This window comes from Maylandia zebra, linkage group LG16 (genome assembly GCF_041146795.1).
Source record: "Maylandia zebra isolate NMK-2024a linkage group LG16, Mzebra_GT3a, whole genome shotgun sequence".
NCBI classification, from domain to species: Eukaryota; Metazoa; Chordata; class Actinopteri; order Cichliformes; family Cichlidae; genus Maylandia; species Maylandia zebra.
The window spans coordinates 13,810,339-13,830,555 of NC_135182.1; the positions used below are offsets into that span (position 1 = coordinate 13,810,339).

The 20,217-nt window shown below is 40.8% G+C and overlaps 1 protein-coding gene across 1 annotated transcript in view; it reads right to left on the reverse strand.

The window, feature by feature from the left end:
• Positions 1–20,217, reverse strand: part of clybl (citrate lyase beta like) — a 66,200-nt gene that overhangs the window by 1,435 nt on the left and 44,548 nt on the right. The window contains exons 3-7 of the mRNA XM_004567972.5: positions 11,420–11,608; positions 6,768–6,869; positions 5,310–5,403; positions 4,500–4,667; positions 511–635 (exon numbers count right to left, since the gene is read on the reverse strand). Of these exons, the coding sequence (XP_004568029.3) occupies positions 511–635; positions 4,500–4,667; positions 5,310–5,403; positions 6,768–6,869; positions 11,420–11,608 (678 nt within the window). The remainder of the gene's footprint in view (positions 1–510; positions 636–4,499; positions 4,668–5,309; positions 5,404–6,767; positions 6,870–11,419; positions 11,609–20,217) is intronic.

The window sequence follows — 20,217 nt, forward strand, 5'->3', positions numbered from 1 at the left end:
GAGAAAGACCTCGGACCTGTCAACAGACAGTCGACACAGATATTTTACTGTCCTGGACACGACCATTTAAGGGGGAGGGATCACTTGAAATACTCTTACATCATTTATAAAAAAGGTTTTCAGTCAGTGCATCTTCTGAATGATTCACAAAAAAATATTACTGTATAAAAGAATAAAAATGGAATTCAATTGTCGCTGCAGCTTGAATACAATTGCTAAAAAAATCGATTAAGAGCCAATACTAACAAACTGATAACCAAAAAGAATATACAGAGTCACATTTTGGGTTAAAAAAAAATTGACATTTAAGGCAAATGACACACCCATCTATGGAGCTGATGAATTATAACAAATTAATAAGATCACCTTCACACTTACATTTTATCAGCTACGAGAAAAAATGTTAAGACATTTTAGACCAAAACACTGCCATCACAGAGAAACTCCACTGACTTTTCAAAGTCTGAAAAAAAATGCAGTTTTACTTTTCTCAAAGGATGTTAACATTACCTTTCCCTCCTTCTGATGTTGGTCAAAAGCAGCAATGAGCTCTTTGGCCCACTGGACCCTCTCCTTGCTGGGGGAGAACTCTTCTTGCACAGCTTGGACCTGCCCTGGGTGGATAACCTGCTTACCTACGGAGAAACACACAAATTAACTGTGCTAATTATAACAGCGGGGTTTCAGTGCCTTCAAACGAAACCAAAAAAAAGAAGAAGAAGAAGAATGTGTTCTAAAAACAACGCTTTTACTTGTTGATATAGAAGTAATACAATTCGTGCACGACTAAAACCAGATAAACTGCTTATTTTCATGTGAACTGCTGCACAAAGATGATAGAAAAAGAAAAGCAGGCTGAGAATTAGGAAGGACTGAGGCCGAGAGGCAATGAGAGAGGAGAAGCAAGAGAGGATTGTATAAGTTTCAGAATGACGATAGTCAGGAAGCTGAACGGGGCCAGACGATGCTATGCATTATGACAGATAAAACGTGTCTCCGCTCTGCTTGCAGCCCTGCTGTTAAGCAGAAATGTCACTAAATGCTTAGTAAGACTTCATTATGTGACAGAAGTCATCTAAAAAAAAACACACTTACTGATGAAGGAACAGTTTGTGAAAGAACAGTTTGTGGGCATACACAGGTAAGTAAATCACTGGAAATTGACAAGGAAAAACAAGGCTAAATAAGACAGTGCAATGTATATGAAGTGTTAATTTTATAACCACAGTGAAACAGTTAATAATCCAATGTCTGAATTGACACGTATCATTTTTCTATATTTAATTTTAGGATGCCATATGATCAGCAACCCTGCCTTCACAATGACACTGATCTTAAACAGAATCCCAACATGGATTTTCCGGCTCCATCTGCCACAATCCCCCCACCTTCCCGCTCCCACTTCCTCTCACTTAAATGTGGGTGAACGGCACAGACATAATCCCATGTACATTTGCAGATCAAACTTGTAGTGATAAGTTAAGGTTATGAAACGTCTGGGTGAGAACGGCGGCTCTGAGGCAGCCAGCAGGAACTCGACACTTTAGGGCTTAGCACTGTCGCCAACAACAAATCCTTCAAGGTGGCTGAGCGGGCGGGCGTGCTGCACGGGCTAAAAAAAAAGAAGAAAAAAAAGGGGGGGGGGGGGGGGGGGGGGGGGGGAATTCGGCCCAGGAGAGAGGAGGAAAGGCAAGGAGGGGAGACGAGGCGAGAGAGAGAAACCCTCTCTTCATCCTGCTCCACTCACCCTGGTTAACCCTAGACAAACCCGCAGCGCTCGCACAATCAACACGCCATCGTTAAAGGCTCGAACAATTACTTATGAGCCCACATAATTCATAAACCGCCATTTGTAATAAATAGACACCTTTTAGGAAAGTGTGCATATGACAAAATATGTTCAAAAACCCATTCTGTGTGTTTGTGTGTGTGTGTATTTGCGAACTGCCAGTGACTGCTGATGGGGGTTCAGTGTGTGAAGCAGAGATTGTGACAGCACATTTTCTGTTGAACAAACAGCCCGAGGACTCCCCAGGCCACTCTGGAGTTGTGTATGAATGTGTACTTGTATGTCTGCAGGCTTGTGCATGTGTGCATGTGTTTGCGCATATGCCACTGCAACAGTTAGTGTGATTCATTTCAACATAAAAAAAAAAGGTAGAAAGCAAATATTATGTGATAATTTTTCAGTGGAACATTGTGCCTGTATGTTTAATCAGAAGTGAGAGAGGACGAGTGTGTGTGTGTGTGTGTGTGTGTGTGTGTGTGTGTGTGTGTGTGTGTGTGTGTGTGTGTACCTTTCTCTGCCACCTGTTTTACTTCTGGGCAGAAGACGGGGGCATGTTTCCACACAGAAAACCACCAGGTTTATAATATGGAAAGAGGGTGTCTATTTGCGTCTGTGTGAGGGTGTGTGTGGTTGTTTAGGACAAGGGGAGAATGACAGAGCGAAGAAGCAGACAAGGGTGACTCAGGTGCCCTCAGTTACAACCCATTGGTTCTCCTAAAATACATCAATCATGCCCTCCAGCCAATCCCGGCCTGCCATGTGGTGCTGGCATCTCATTGGAGGATTGCTATTTAGCAAAGTGCTCTCAAGCGAATGATGGGCAGGGTCCCAGGGATGGAAGTGAAATGTGGTCCCTAAGAGCAGAGAATTTGTGGAACAGTGCTGTTTCTGAGCAGCAAACATTTTCACAGGGATCACTGAGCCTTAACAGGAACCTGATTTATAGCGCATTAAAAAAAAGTGCTAACAAAGTAAAGAGTGAACTGATAAAGAACTCAACGGATGATATTCCTCCCCAACATATATTTGCATAGGAGTTTGGCTTAATTTCTGCTAACCAGTAAACAGCAGCGAGTGTTTAGGTTTGAACAGTGTGTTCCGTGCTCAGCACTAATGGGTGCTGTATGCGGCTTAGTTAGTGCCAAGGTCAATTACTACACAGGTAGAAGCTTTTGGCTGCACCGCATTATTGCTTAAGCACACTCGGGCCAGTAATAGCTACTAACTAAGATTATACAGAGTGCCCATGGCTTGAAAGCCACTAATCCACTGCTTTAAACAGTTCTGCTCCATATCAAATCAAAAGCATTTATTTCTTCAAATGACCGTTTCTGTTAATTCGTTTTTAAAACGTTTGCTTCATGTAAACCACACTTCAGATTTCTTTTGATTCTCTTTTTGCTTGGAATCACGCCGAGTCCAACAACTAAACAAAAACAGTATATTACACGTCTAATAATGGCATTAATGTGAGGAACCCCTGTACTAAACATAATATACATTCTGAGTAAAATAGCAGCATAATTAAAACAAACAAACAAGAAAAATGTAAAATAAAAATAAAAATAAAAGGCACTTGGCTATAGTGCAATATAGAGTAATTCTGAGATAAACACAATCAAAAGAATGCACACAAACATGCTGCACCGGAGAATAGAGGTGGCAAATGAGGTCACCTGGAAGGGTTTCTGTATGAGACAACCAAAACCAAAAAATCAAAAGCAACAAAAGAAGCTCAACTCCAGACTGATTTGTTGATTTTAAGTGCAAGGTAACGTGTGTGTCGAGTAGATGTTCAGAAGAGTGTACAAAGGGATTTACGCTTTTTGTGCCAGTGCTTATTTTTTCTCCATCTTTTCCCAGTGTGATTGGCGACTAATGTCCGATGCTGTTCTGCTAAAATGATCTGAAACTGGGGCAAAAAATAAAAAATAAAAAATCCTAGCCATTACAAATCCATGAAATTCAGTCATGTGTTGCCTTAGTTTATGTGGATCTACACCACACGGGGGGAAAAGCTACATATATTTTGGATTTTAAAATCTAAAAAATGGTACAAAAATATCAAAGAATTATTTGCAGGATTGCAAGAACAGTGCCTGCAAAAACACACTGTGGGAACAGGTTGTCCTGCCTTCTGTGGTCTGTTGCAGGCAGTCTGCAGGGCTACACACACATACACACACAGACACACGCACACACAAAAAGCATGACCTGGCTATAGACACACTATCACACACTAATAACTCCTTTTAATTATACATACTCAAGTGCACACACACCCATTCATACAGGCACAAAAGAAATGTGAGATCTTCATTGCAGTGTGCAATACAAGTATATAAATAACAAATGAAAAGCCAAAGGATGCTCTGTCACCTCCCAGAGTGTTTCATGTAACATTTTAAAGCATTTATCAGCTGGTTCATTCCCCATTCTCATTTGGAGAAAAAAACAAAACAAAAAAAACCCCACATGTAACAGAGGGCAGAGGGAGTGAAAGCTGAACTGCCTGTATGCCGCTTGCAACAGGAAGTAAGGGATGCCCGTTGGCATGCTATATTCAGGAAGGTAAAGTAAGAGCAACAGATGAGAACAATGTGAAGCAAATGCAGAAATCAGAGGTAAATCACAGTGACAGACATGATGTCTCAAGTCATGACTTGAAGGAACAAGGGCAGATTTCAGATAAAGAAACAAGAAACTTTACCTGTGAAGCCCATGAGAGCGCCTTCTCTGGCCTGCTGCCTCAGCCCCTCCACATCTTTGTAGTCGATGTAGACCAGGTCAATAGCCTGTAGCCCAAAGGCTTTGGCAGTCACAACCACCCTCTGCCTTGCATAAAGGAGCTCTCTGGCATCCTTGGTCCGTGTGGCACCTTATGAAAAAAGTCCAAGGACACATGCACAGTTTGCCAGACAAGATCTCAAAGAGACGCTGTTGATCTGTAAGTAGGTGTAGGTTAGATGAAACTGTGATGGGCGATGAGCAGCAGGTATTACATAAAGTACACTGACACATCCTTTTATGTAATAAAAAATAAATAAATCAAGGTTTATTCTGTCATTTCCGATTCTTGCTGCCAAACAGTCGATTGGGATTATTAACCACTGGTCTCTGTGCTTCATTACCCATTAACTCTGTCCTTTAAAACAAACCTACTCATTGGGTTTAATGATAAGAAACAAAAACCAAAGAATAATCATTTAGACACAATGTCCTTTTTTACTCATGTGACCTGATTCAGTGAATTAGATCTTTGAGTTCCAGCACATTTACATTTATCACTTAGGTATCCCACGTCTGTAAATCATCCCTTATTTCGACTGGAAAAAAATGTCTTCCCTTTTCCTGCAGTTCTGCAATTGTGTGTTCAAAATTGAGAACATGTGACATGCATTATATTTAAAGACTAGCAACTAAGCTTGTGCATTTTACACAATTTGAACTTCTCTGCCATGAATCCAGGAGGAGAATAAGAGAATTTGGGGTCAGCAGTGTCAGAATGTGAAATAGCTACCTATGCTTGCACAGAAGTCATCAGAGCCAAACACCACGCCATCATGGTGCAGACCAACCTTAGGACCAAGCGAGCGAATTTCCTCACACACCGCCTGGAAAGAACAAACACCAGCCCGATTGAGATGGGTTAAAGTAAAACAGCCGAAAACAGGCTAAACTGTAACAAATGCTCCTAATTTTACACTCGTCACCACAAAACTATCCTAATTACTCTTTCTGAAATCTTTAACATAAAGGTAATATAATAACACACATCATTTATCTCTCCCAATTACACTCCAAGCTTTCTTTCCTCAGTGACTCATATTATTATACCAGCCCACTAAAGGTGCCACCTGCAGGTATGTAAACAGACACCTGGCTCGCGGCTCTTAAGGAAAAGTTGCATATCAAGCCTCCCTGCTATTTTACACAAGGTTTAATTTGTTAAGACTGAAGCAGTAAAGTTTTTAAAACCTGTAAGGTAATCTTAAATGTTTCCTGTTTTTTATTTATTTAAATTATTAAATGTTTACATTTTTGCATATAACAGAACAGTAATTTGTGTTAAGAAAACACGAATCACTAACACATCGTGGAGCTGCTTTATTTTACTAAAGGAAAACAAAAAGTTTTTCAAATTATATTTCATTGCTCTTCAAAAAAGATTTGAAAAAAAAAAATCAAACAACAACAACAAAAGCAAAGACTAATGGCTCCAATTATTACGGGGGAAAGTAAAACTTTAAAAAAGAAAGAAACCCTTTTGAATGCGATTGTCTGTGGCGAAGGCTGTGAAACAATATGAACATGTTTCCTGCTTTTGTTGGCCTCCAAATTAATTTCACCACTAGCTGTGCCACAGCGAGTCTTTTTTTCATGCTTGTAACCCTGGGTTCAGTCTGGGCAAAAAAAAAAAAAAAAAAAAATTACAGGGTGTTCTCAAGACAGCACACAGAGCCACCCCCTGCCACCAAAACACATATACTTCCAAACACAGCCCCAGAATTAGGCTGAAGAACTAAAAGACAAATCAGAAGAAGCAATGACAGCTGGTTTCTCCCCAAATGCCCCAAACCGTGCCCTCTTTTCTCGTGTAGCTGAAGGTCGTGATGTACTATTACCAAAAAAAAAAAAATCACTTTGATGCTATCTGAAATATCATTAAGAACTTTTGCACTGTGACGATATTAAAATGGTTCTAATTAAAAAATGTCAGCATGTCTGAAGAGGACAGTCAGAGAGAGGGACACGCGACGGAGAGGTAGAAAAAAAAAGCCTCAAAAGGCTCGTTTTGAGGGGGACAGTCTGAAAGCTTTGAATCCCTTTTATTTTAGACATGTGGAGTTCTCTGCTCACTGATGCAGTCTTTAATCTAAAGTGAACAATGGACAAACAGAAAAATGTCTTACGCATGCAGTTTTTTTTTCCTTTTTTTTTTTGTGTGTGGAGGGGGGAGATGTTGTTTGTAATTTACCTTAAAATTGAGCAGGCCCACAGCGGTTTCCACAAAGGTGATGAGGCGAATGGGTTCTGTCAGTGCCCATCCTTTCAAGTGGTGCTGAAACCTGTCAACAAACTAAGCACACGGGGACCATTTCATGCTCGTGCACTCATTAACAAAACCCACTGTTTCTGTGAAGCGAATGCAATAAACTCATTTGCTCTCGCTACCCTGTACAAGATAATACACAGGATATTTGTGCTTATTTGGAGCATTCGATACATGTCTTAACACTTACCATAGGAATATTGAATTTCCATATGTATAATCATCTTAAACCCAGTTACAATTTCTTGGATAATTTGTGCATCTACTCTGCTGCAACCCTCAGTGGACTTATCAGCGCACTATTAGTTAAGCGAATGAGAAAACGCAACAGAAAGAGAAATCTGAGGCACAGAGCGATTGTGTGGTTGTGTGTGTGATTTTAAAAACTGGAAGTAAAAAAAATATTCAGCAGTAACAATTGTAAATGATTTGACACATCTTTCAAAAGTCACTGTGGGATAAGACAGAGAAGGTGGAGAGAAAAAAAAATCTTAATGTGCAAAAACTCACTTTTGATACAAATCTTGACACCTTTATTACTTGCACTGTTCCCATTTCGGTCCTTATTCAGAGGCACATCTATGAGGGTTCAAATAGCGCAGAGAGCAAGCACAGGAGAGCGGCAACAAAAGCAAGTGAAATGAAATATTTTACATTATCACCAGGGTTCCCCCCTTCGTCTGAAGTCTTCTGCTCTACCTTCTTTCAGAGGCTCTGCACAACTACAGAATGTGCTCCCCCGAGACTGTGTGCACACATGTAAATGTGCACACGCACGCCCCAGCACATGCACACACACTCACACACAGCAAAACCAAAGAAGAAACAAAACACGGAAAAGGGGAGAAGAAACAAGATTTAGGATGTCTTTGAGTGTGTTTTACTGTGACATTATTCTGTTTTGCGTCCCTCCTCCGTGGCAGGGAACAGGGAGACTGGAGCAACAATCAGAGTGTGATGTGACATTTTGGTGAGGCCTTTATCCTGCACGACTCCTGCTAATATGCAAGCTCACCTAAGTAGGCCTTTAAAACCAAGTTTAATTCTTTGAAGACCAAAGCATTCCAATTTTTTCCAACAGACCAGTTCACAGCTAGCCCTGGACTGCCAGTGGGGTAGCCCAAATTCCTAAATCTATCATCTGGAAACACACAAAAGCCCCCTCCGTCAGATATTTCCTTTCAAAGCCAGACAAAAAAAAAAGACAAAAAAGAAGAGAGTGCAAAAGCTCAGAGTAGAAATGTCTACCTCCATGTCCCCCCCACCCTCCCCCCATGCCGTTTTCTTCCTCTTTGACACACTGGGGGGAAAAAAAAGAAAGGACGGTTATAAATAACCTCAGGTACGGTGCTACTATTTTTCTAAACGAAGAGCAAAATAACCCCCACGCTCACACTCACCACTCTTGTTCTCAAAACTGAAAGAGTGGGCCTCCATTGAAGGATTTCAAAAAATAGGGGCAATTTTAATCATCTCTCCATTCAATCTCAGTTGGATAAATCATATCTGAGAGATTTGCATAAATACAAACCATCAAAGTCTTTTCATCTTCAAAGAGGTTTTCAAGACCCAATAGGCTTTGTACTGTAATCATCTGAGGTCACAACCCTGTGGGAGCAAGGTTGCTATGGCAACATAAAAACTAACGCTGGGGGCTTAGCATAATATCCCCCCCCCCCTCCTTCACAAACACAGGAAGGGGTGCGGGGGTCCGAGAGGGAGTGTGAAAAGAGGGTGTAGATAAACCTATTTCTGTGACAGAGGAAACTAGATAGATATGGCCTGTTGTGGGGAAACCTATCTGATATTACACACGGAGATTACCACCAAAACGCTGCGCCATGCAAACCCTAACAAGGCTGAGTGGACTGTTTGGTTTCCACCAAAGGGAAACAAATGACAGCTCCACGCAGTACCGCCGGCTGAAAAGCCTCCGAGGCTTTCTGATTACATGTTTATGTCCTTCTGCTGTATTCTCCTCCTCAGCTATTATACACTTTAAGGGTCTGATTTACACTGCATACAAGAGGTACTACAGTCCTTGTTCACTGGTACTCAGATGGGTGCAGCAACCATTAGCTATCAATGGCTCTTAAAACTAGGTCCTGTTTAAAATGTTATTCCGCCCAAAAAGGGAAAAAAGAAGTAACGTTAAAAGAAGAAATAACACCTCTTCTCTTCATTCAAAGCCACGCTGCAAACAAGGCCTCTGATAATTTCGCCACCTAATCATGAAAAGAGAAGGAGGGGGAGATAGAGCTAGAGAAAGGAGGCTATAGTGGGACAAGTTTCAATTAATTTTCTTCAAAAGGGGGCCAGATTAAATGTTTCCGGCCAGCTGAAGTGTTCATTTCACAGAGGGGAAGCGGAGAAAGGGATGAGGGGAGGGGACAGGAGGAGGAGCAGAGGAGGAGGAGCGGGACAGGGTGCGATTCTTTTGGTCCCAGTGCACACCAAATAGTGTGGTGGGCAAAGAATGCACACGGCTCCGAAATCTTTGTGAGAATTGTATTCAAACAAAGGAGGGAGTTACGCCTGTTACAGCCCAATAAGGCCTGTCAGTCACACAAGGGCCGGAGGAGAGGAGAAAGACAGAGGAAAAGATTTCCACACAAAGAGAAACAAGCAAGTCCATCTTTTAGCGACAAATCAGTCTGGAGGTTCCTGAGCTAATATCAATAAAAAGGGAGGAAAATAAACAAGTGAGGGGATTTACTGCACTGCCTTACAAGAGTGGAGAAAATCAGACACTTGTTTACAACACAAGGAACATGAATGCGCACACAGACGCACAAAAAAAGTACAAAGCGCTAGAGACTGAAAAAGTTGGGAGGGATGGGATAAAGATAAGACTCAGGTCCTCATCGAGTGCCACCAAGTTCACTTTGTCTAAGGGTACATATGCACCAACTGATGCAAAAATCATACTGGCAAATAAATCAAATGCTTAAAACAAGCAAGCTACCTACAGGCTTTTTCTCTTAAGGGGTACAGTAACAATATAAAGGGCTAACTTAAGTTTTTGCATTAATATTAAAAAAAACCCACCACATAACATAAACAGACAGTTATCCACAACTTAAAGCTTTCTAAGTTGGCTGAGTCACAGCATAACAACACAAGTGGATTTTTTTTAAAGTAAAAAAAAAAAAAAGACTTTCTTAAGTGAATAAAAGCAGCCAAGGGAGAAAGGAGCTAGGGGAGAGAATTAGTGAACACCTGTCAGCAATTATACTTGCAAGAAAGAAAGGGCAGCAGGAAATAGACATGTTATAATTAAAGCCACTAGTTAAAAACTTCCTGCTCCTTCCCTCAGACCAAGTATGAGCATAAATGTGTGCGTGTGTGCATGTATGTAATAACACAGAGGCAAAAAGAAAAAAAAAAAGAAGCAGACTAGACATACACCTTCACAACGTGTCGCAGTTGTTTAATCAACTGTAACTGTTCTGAATACATGCAGCTTGATATAGTAGAGACCAAAAAAATGTTACTTTAAAAGCTATATCCCCCACTTTGCATTGCTTGCTTGGGGTACTCAATGCAAAGTGACAGCAAGAAAATCATTTAGACGTAGTTCGAGCACCGTGCCTTTTTTATGAAAATGAAGGCCAGCAAATGATGTCGATGCAAACAGTAAGTAGACTGGGAATAAATCTTGCTTACCCTGGCATGTGACTGGAGCTGATCATACAGGTCTGCATTAATGATGTCAATGTCTGCTGACTTTTTGGGCTTGACTTCTCTACATCTGTTTTCCTGGTCTTGGCCATCTTGGTTTGTTTTCCTGGTATTGGCCCTACCTTTAATCTATAGAAAGCAGAGGTAGGGCCAATACCAGGAAAACATCTAACACTATTGCTTCATATTAGATTTATCAATTCAGTTTAGCGACCTTTTTCAGAGAATCAACCTTTTTAATATCTGGCTTCAGTTTTTGATAGGCAGTGCAGTCGTGGTTAGGCTTTTTTTGCAAGTTTGCACATGCGTAAACATTTGCAACATGCTATATTTAAAAGTGTATCAGAATAAGAGAAAGTAATGAATCTGAAGCATTCTGGTTTGGCTATCGGGTATTACATTTGATTAAATCAGTTCTTAGACACAACAGGACACTGTTCACAGCAGTCCTCCGTGAGTTCACCAGAGGCAGAAGGCACCATTGCGCTCTTACAGAAAGTTATCAGGCTTCTGAAGTTAAACCGAAGAAATGTCATCTGTTTCTTGAGCAGCAGCCAAGAAAAACACTCTGTCTGTCCCTGACAGGGATCGATTCCCTCTTTTACTTGGAAACGGGAAAGCTTGTTATGACTGCTTTGAAGATTCTCGAGGTTTCTTCTTACTTCATGAGTTTGTGCAAGATCACCAGTGCTTTTTAAAAGACTGTCAGAGTTCAAAGAAAGAAATGCAATGGGAACTTTAAGTGCAGCTGTTTTTTTGCTGTTGTTTTTTTATTTATTTACTTTTTCATACATTTTTTATAGGCTCAGAAAAAAACTCAACTTGTGACTTTGAGCCTATTTTGATTTTGAAAAACAACAGTTATTTATACATGACGATGATGATTTTTCACTCACCCATTGCACTTCCTGTGTGTCCTCCACTTTGGGCAACATGATGGCACGAGGGAGAACCTTGGCCTTCAAAATTACCTCCAGGTCCGCCTCAGCCAAGCCACTAGACACCGAGTTCACTCTCACACACTTTTCTGTACGGCCCAAGTCCAATTCCGCTAGCATCCTCGGAATAGTTTCTCTGGCTTCTGTCTGTGAAAGAAACCATGATTTGAATATGCAGCATATAGTTGTTTTAAAATAAAAAATGAAAGTGTGTGACATTGTTAGATTAAAAACTCTGCATGGTGAAAGCACGTACAGTTAGATTTCATCATTGCTATAGTAGTTATCTACTAAAACAAAATGCTTAAAAAGGACAAAAATCTCTCTGGTGCTGAAAACTACCTACTTTGATTCAACATATACAAAATGCAAGTTCTTAAAATTTGCAAAATCATTGGAAAAGTTCAGTTTTCATCAAGGAAACTACAAAAGTGAATTTGGACACTGAGATGAGCATGAAAATAAACCTCGCATTATGAACACAAATTGTGAGATCAAAATGAGCGGCCGACAAAGCACACAAATACGAAATGAATGACCTCAAAATGAAACATTAAACGTGCATGAAAATACAAAACCAAAATAACATAACATAGATCTGCACTCTTTTTTCCTCTGTAGTGCATCTATATCCAGTTTGTCAGAACAGAAGCTGCACACTCAGCTTTGTTCTCTCAACGTAGGCATTGTAGGATCTGAGCAGGAAGAGAGATGATGAAAAATCAAAGAGAAGCCTACACTCCCTACTTCTATCGGTAACACAGTAGCACGCACTGCAATATTCAAACCAGATGCTGGCTACAGGAACGGAGAGAAAGATGGATGGAATGGGGAGAGAAGCCAGACTAGGGAGAGCAGAGAGGCTCAGTGGGAGAAATGTGGTCTGAGTTAAGCAGCATGAGGAAACGGTGGCTTAGGAGTTGTCAGCTCAGATCAGAAGCTGGAGCCTTCGAGTGCTTGTGTATAAATGTGTGTGTGTTTGGGAATTCTCATACTGGGATTTTTCTCCTGATTCAAAGACTACCACTAACAAAATGTTAAGAAATGTACACTCAACCTGATGCCAATTGCTGGGTGAACCACAAAAATGTTCCGATAACTCGTGAAATAAATTTCAAGTAATTCAAATATTGCACCGAAAAATGCTGGCAAATGTGGCACGATGCCATGTGATGTAACTCCCTGGATCACGCAGAGCATATAGTAGTGCATCTAAACAGGGTGATAATCAGCAGACTGACAACTAAAATAAGTGTGTGCATAAAAGAGAACATATAGACAGACATAACATATTGAGCCCATATATCACAAACGCTTGTAAAAACTCAAGCGGACAAGAGTCAACCTTGGTTCAGTTGTATGAGTTTAGGGGGTACTCTCAAGGGTCACAAGGACTAAACCAGTCCTAGCTCTGATCTCCTGGAATGCAGAACTGTATGTGATATTGTAAACACCCTCCCAGCATCAATAAAATGCGGTATCAGAGTACATATCAAAGATTTCCTTGGATTTAATAGGGTTCATGAACAGGCTGAGCTGCTGTGTGTCATCTTTGTCTCCTTTTTGCCTCACTGAAAGAGACAAGAGGGATTGTCACACCATATGATGAGGGCACTGTGATCTTTGACTCTTACTCAAATTTTGCTCTCTCCTCCTTTCTCAATGCCGCTCCCATAAGCCAACACAGACCCGCAACTCGATTGCAGTAACTTGAAACGGACGGAGACGATTTACGCAACCATAACTCACTATTCATAAACCTGCTACTTGGTGGATAAAATTCTGTCTGTCTCTGCGTAGTTCATGGTGACTAGAGAAAATTGATCTGTGAGAACTGCTGGCTGTTTTATGTGCCAGGAGTCACATTGATCCCTGACCAAATTAAATAAATAGATACCCAGAAACGATCAAAAAGCGTGCTTATAACGTCCTCAGATCAGAGACGGGAACGCTCCCAATATCTTTCTCAAGGCTCAACCTGATATACTGGTGACCCGCGTGTATAAAATTCTTCTTATGTAAGCAGAAATCACTCATGAAAAGGACAGATGTCTTTTCTTCTCTTTTCCAAGGCCACGGCAGCAGAAGTGGTCAAGGAGACGGGCTGGGGTCTCATATAAAAAACTCTTACAATCAATTTTCATCTTAAGAATCCTTTAAGAATCCTTAAAGATGGAAAACATAGAACACTATAACAGTGAGTTATTTTGCACCAAGAAAATTTTAATTTTGAAAAAGTGATTATTCTGCTGTTTACGTAGAGACACTCAGGCCTGTGGTTCTTCGGCAAGTCATTGTCAGAGTCGTGGGAGGGCTGGAGGTGGCCAGCCTGATGCAGGCTAGCACAAAGAAATAGACAACCACTTGCACTGACATTCACAACTATGGCCAATTTACCCACTAAGTGCATTTCTTTGGACCGTGGAAGGAAGCCAGAGTACACGGAAGGAGAGAACCACTCGAACACTGGGAGAACATGCGAACTCCACACTGAAGGCCACTGTGCTGCCTTTTATGAACATAACAATAAGATATGTTAGTGAAAGGTGACAGGAATTGTTTGTCACACCGAAGGCTTTCTTGTCCTGAAAAGTTAGTTTGCAGATTTGACAGACTTTATTTGCACATAATTGCCTTGCCTTCCAAAATAGCATCTCTCTGTTTTTGTTATCCACTAAACATTATAAAATGGGAAGCTACAAGGCAGGTGCGGTCAGTTTAAGTTGTTTTGTGATCTGAAACAGAAAATGACATTCTCAGAGCCTGTCTAAGCACCTTTATTTAGTCCTCAGCATCTTTCATGAATCGATTGTAAGCACGCGATCTAGACATCTGAACACACGATCTTAAGACTAAGTTCAAACATAGAACATTTTTATAAATGAGGCCCCAGGTCACTATTCACTATCCTTACTTTTATCTTCTTTTCCGCCTAAAGTGAGAGAGAGATTATTCTGCCAGACACCTTGACCCCTATGGGCTCCGCTACTCTGAGCTTGAATAAAGCTCTTTGAAAAGAAGATATTTTACATTAATGGACAGCCATCCAACAAGTTGCTTCAAAGCTCCCTCCCCAATCACCTGGTGTCCTATGGAGAGCTCGCCCCAACGTCAGTGCCATCCCCTCTTTGATTCCCTCCATCATCCTCATCATTAGAGGCTGACACACAGGCAGGCAAGCTTGCAAGCAGTCACCCAGGCAGGCAGGGCCGTCGAACGCATAGATGCACATGAGAAGCTTTTCAAGTGCAGAGAGGCTGACCTTCCAGGAGAGCGAGGGCAGCTTCTTAACACACAGCCTGAGCTCTGACACTCAGAATCCTACAGAGTGCTGTATATATGTGACACAGCATGGCTACCGCCTTGTAGACACCAAATCAGACTACAGCATCCAAACTGGTATATGTGCAGTCCACAGCAGGACCAAATTCCTCTTTAGCATCAGATCATGGACTTCCAGCCCTTCTGCCATGTTGCTTGAAACAGGGAACGTCAAACAAATAGTCTATACATGTATACGTGTACACACAGTCTGTCCCTTCATTCAGCTTGAATTGTTTTTTCAGTAGAGGCATGATTATGGTGGATATACAGAGGATATGTGACTTTTTTTTAAAGGGCATAATTTGGGCTAGACTTATTTTTTTCTCATACAATATTGTTATAATATTGTTATAGTTATAGTAAATAGCAAAAACATTAAGATGTCATAAATTAGCATTATTTACAACATTAAAAAGTCAATGTCATTCTAAAAAAAAAAATTACTCACATCTGTGCACCTGCATTCACAAGAACAGCTTATATGTTCATCCCACTTTTATCATTTCCATTGTGCCTTCAAACAGTAGAGTGCTGTATCTTTAGCCTGAAAGTGGATATAGGGTTTCATGTCTAAGGAGTGCAAGATCATGAGTCACAATGCGTGTAGTTGTTTTTCCTTTTTTTAATACCTTTTAAGATCGGGTGTTTTGCACCCTGCTGTGTAACTCGTGATGCCATTTACAATGAGCTGTAGACTCTCGCAGGTGAAGGCTGCCAGCCTCAAGTGTAACTGTCCGCACTTGTTCATCTGTCTTTGTTAGTGTGTGCCAGATTGTGTGCGTGTGTGTGTGTTTTTGTAGGCTTCAAGTTATCGTGGATGCGTTTTGACAAGTGACATGCTGCACTCTATAAAGTGGGAGTGAGATGACTGACTAATTCAGGCTACGCAGATAACTGAGACGTAGCAGGAGGAGATTCAGGCCTTCACTCTGTCAGTCGGAGGCGCTCTGTGTTATCTGTTACACTGTCAGTGCAGACAACAAGACATAACTAGCAGGAAAGAGGAGGAGAAATTTGTAAATCATGAAACCTGCCTGTCATTGATGGTCAAAGCTGACAGCATGAGGCAAAAAACAGCTAGTTATTACACACTTTAATTAGCCATGAAAGGAGCTCATTAAAAATCTTTGGTTACAGTTCATTACAAGCTGAAATCCATGATACCATATCAATCCATGAAAAAAAAATACAGTTTACATTTTTATTTTACATTCTGTAAAATAAGAAAAATTCAGATTCCACCAGTCTTCTCCAAACTAGTGCCAAACTATTGATCTTTTGGATACTGCAGGTTTTTTATCATTTCATATTTGTAGTTTTAAAAATCTTTATTTATTCCAGGATAGCTTTTGGGCCTCTAAAACCAAAGCAGAGTTCTCTGGTCTAATTGTTTACAATTTGATTTGATACCTCAAAACACATTTTTCTGAGTTTATGGCCAATACAATATATATATATATATATGACTCCGTATTAGGGTTGTATTAGGGCCCCTATTACATGACTCTGTAACAGGGAGTTGTTTTGGGGGTTGAGGGTGGCTATACAATATATTTACTTTTGTCTTGGATTGATGCAACATTGTGACTATTCTCTGATCAATACCATAGGCCAAGCCAATGAGTTTAGTAAGTTTACACAAGACAAGCAGTAGGACAGAGACTTCTGAAAAGCATGGGCAGCTCCTCAATAAGTCACAAATGTAGTTCCATTTCATACATCCCAGACGCATTTCGTCTGTATTTCCTGGAATGCTGTCATGTTGAGTTGGGAGACTGCCAAATTCATGGTGATCACAACAACTTCAGTGCTTGTTGCAACTACAGAAGAACCCAGCTCATTCAAAGACCTTCCTCCTAAACCAGCATCTTTTTCTGACAAAAACTCTCAGCAATGCTGGCAGTTCTTTGTGAGCTTTGGATCAATGTCTGTTGATTATAAAAAGTAACTCCACTATGTTGGCAGATACTAAGAACATCAAACAGTGCCATTTGACGAATAACCAAATAACAACATGTATAAACAAATAAAACCAAAACAAACCCACTATAGCTTGATTACTGCTCTATAATATCAGAATTGTGTGTATGTGTGTGTTTAGTTCTATTGGTATGTGTCCTTTCTATCTAAACAACATTGACTGGAGGTTAGTCCTGTGCAGAGTGTGGACCAAAGAATCATCTGCGGTACAGGAACAGAAATCTCATAGGTGACTGAGGATGGGTACCGGTATCCGGTGCCATTATTGCACAGGTCCTGACAAACGGTAGTAACCAGACCGAATTTTAATTTGAGATGTCATACACTTTGGATTCTAGCCAATCATTTTACCTTTCCAAGGATAGTAGGTGGGCCCGGGTACGTACGTTCTTTTAGAGCAGAGCTACAGGTTAAAAATGCCCAAGGCGATGCGGTCAAAAGTCTGGCTGTACTTCACAGCAAAAGATGCAAACTCAGCAGCCTGCAACAAGTGCTTTAAGGTGATACTGTGCAAAGGAGGTAAACACCTCGAATCTGATGAAGCACCTGGCGATGCATAGCAATTTTTTTAAAAGCTGAGAAATGCACCGTATTTGATAGCTTGCTGCAAGACCTCACACCGACCACATCTACTGCAGGTGTGGTGCCTGTTATCGGACCCAGAGTTAGCAACATCCCCCAAGAATCCGAAGAGGAGAGTCCTGGCCCCTAGCCCTGCCAGTGTAGCAGAAATGATGACGAATGATGATGGCAACAGCAGCCGTTCTTCTCTGGGTGAGTAGCTTAATGTTTTTTGTGTGTAATTTATGTTAAGTAGGCTAACCACGTTCACCTTAATGCACGTAAGGTGAACTAGCAAACACCGTCATAGTTACACACCCACAGTAGATGTGGTCGGTGTGAGGTCTTGCAACAAGCTATCAAATACGGTGCATTTCTCGGCTTTAAAAAAAAAAAACGCTATGCGTCGCCAGGTGCTTCATCAGATTCGAGGTGTTACCTCCTTTGCATAGTATCACCTTAAAGCACTTGTTGCAGGCTGCTGAGTTTGCATCTTTTGCTGTGAAGTACAGCCAGACTTTTGACCGCATCGCCTTGGGCATTTTCAAACCGTAGCTCTGCTCGAAAAGAACGTACGTACCCGGGCCCACCTACTATCCTTGGAAAGGTAAAATGATTGGCTAGAATCCAAAGTGTATGACATCTCAAATTAAAAAAGGCACCGAAATGTGCGTTGCTTTTTGGTCTGGTTACTACCGTTTATGTCAGGACCTGTGCAATAATGGCACCGGATACTGGTACCCATCCCCAGTCACCTATGAGATTTCTGTTCCTGTACCGCAGATGATTCTTTGGTTCACACTCTGCACAGGACTAACCTCCAGTCAATGTTGTTTAGATAGAAAGGTAAAATGATTGGCTAGAATCCAAAGTGTAGGGCATCTCAGGGAGAAAAAAAAGCACCGAAATAAAGCACCGAAATGTGCGCTGCTTTTCAGTCTGGTTACTACCGTTTTTGTCAGATGGGTACCGGTATCCATCCCTATTCACCATACATATATTTATATAACATTTGCTGCATTTACAACCTTTTTGAGTGATGCTTTTTGTCTTCTCACCATCTGCCCACCAATGAAGTCTGACCATTTTACTGCTTCTCAGCTGATTTAAAGACTTAAACCTCTCATCCATGCATTCATTACATCTAGACTCAATTTTGACATTATCATATTCATTGTGTATCATCCAAAGTCCTCAGTAAGCCCCAGTCTTCCCGAACCTTTAATGAGTCCCTGTCACAATGCATTTGATTCAAATTTATTATAATCACTCAAACTCCACCCTAAAGCACCTCGTACCTCACCAGTCTTCACAGCCACACCCTTTACTAGAGACTGCACCCCTTAAAACCACCCACTTATACAGAACCAAGCAATATACCTGGGATTTCTCCAAGTGTGCCCTCACTTGCTAAAGCTCTCTCCCAAAGTGCATTTAAAAGCGAAGCAAGAAGGTTTCGGGTTTGAATCCCCTTGCCAGTAGGGCCTTTCTATGTGCAGTTTGCATGTTCTCCCAGTGCTTGTGTGGCTTCTTTCTTTCCAGCTACTCTGGTTTCCTCCCACAGTCCAACGACATGCAGGTTAGGTTCATTAGTGTCTCCCTTGGTCTAAATTGACCATAGATGAGAATGTGAACGTGAATGACTGTATTTCGTCCCACATTTCTCCCTCTCGCAACTCTGAATTGACTAAGCAGTTTAAAAAAATGGAATGGACGCATACACAGTTAAAATTAGAGATATCAGGAAAAAACAAGGTAAGAAAATGTGGAAGGTATATTAAATGCATGAAGGTGAAATTTGTGTGCTGTACAGATTCTCTGAACATTACCACAGAACTATAATTAATTTCCTGCTGAGATTCAACCATGAATCAGACTTAAACACAATCATTTTAGGGTTCTGTTTTAAAGTAGGCACTCTTGAAGGCTGCACTATATAGTTACTGACCAAATGAGCGCAATCCCAATTAAAACATGTTAATTTACCTTCATGCTATTGATATACAGGTTCACTAAAGCTCATTTGCAGTTTAACTACAGCTCAGTTCAATAAAACAGAGAAAAACCCAACAATCTATGAGAAAGTGATTTGGAGGCAGTGGAAAGGAAAAACTCCCTTTTAACAGGAAGAAACCTCCGGCAGAAACTGGATAGGGAGGGATGGCCTTCTGCCATGACTGATTGGGAGTGAGGGGAGGAAGACAGGACAAAGACATGCTGTGGAATTAAATGCAGAGTGTTGTATAAAGACATTGAGTGAAAAAGGTGAATGAAGAAGAAGCACATCGTGGGAAGCTCCCAACAACCTATTGCAGTTTAACTTAAGGGAGAATTCAGGGTCACCTGATCAAGCTTTAGCTATATGCTTTGTCAAAAAGCAAAGTTTTAAGCCTAATCCTAAAAGTAGAGATAGTGTCTGTCTCCCAAATCCAAACTGGGAGCTGCTTCCACATACGAGGGGCCTGAAAGCTGAAGGCTCTGCTTCCCATTCTACTTTTAAATATCCTAGGAACCACGAGTAAGCCTGCAGTCTGAGAGCGAAGTGCTCTATTGTGTTGATATGGTACTATAAGGTCTTTAGAAAAAGATTGGGCCTAAATATTCAAGACCTCGTATATGATGACAAAGATTTTAAATTCATTTCTGGATTTAACAGGGAGCCAATGAAGAGAAGCCAGTAAAGGAGAAATATGCTCTCTTTTTCTAGTGGATTTTCATTTACCTCTACTACAATTTAGTATCTGCCCCAAAATAGATGAAACAATTAAAGGACAAATAAGCAAAAAGAAAATAAAAGAAAACAAGAACTGGTGAACGATATATTTTAAAAAAATAAGACATACATTTAAGATGTGCAAAAAACAGACATATTCAACTTATATTGCCATTTT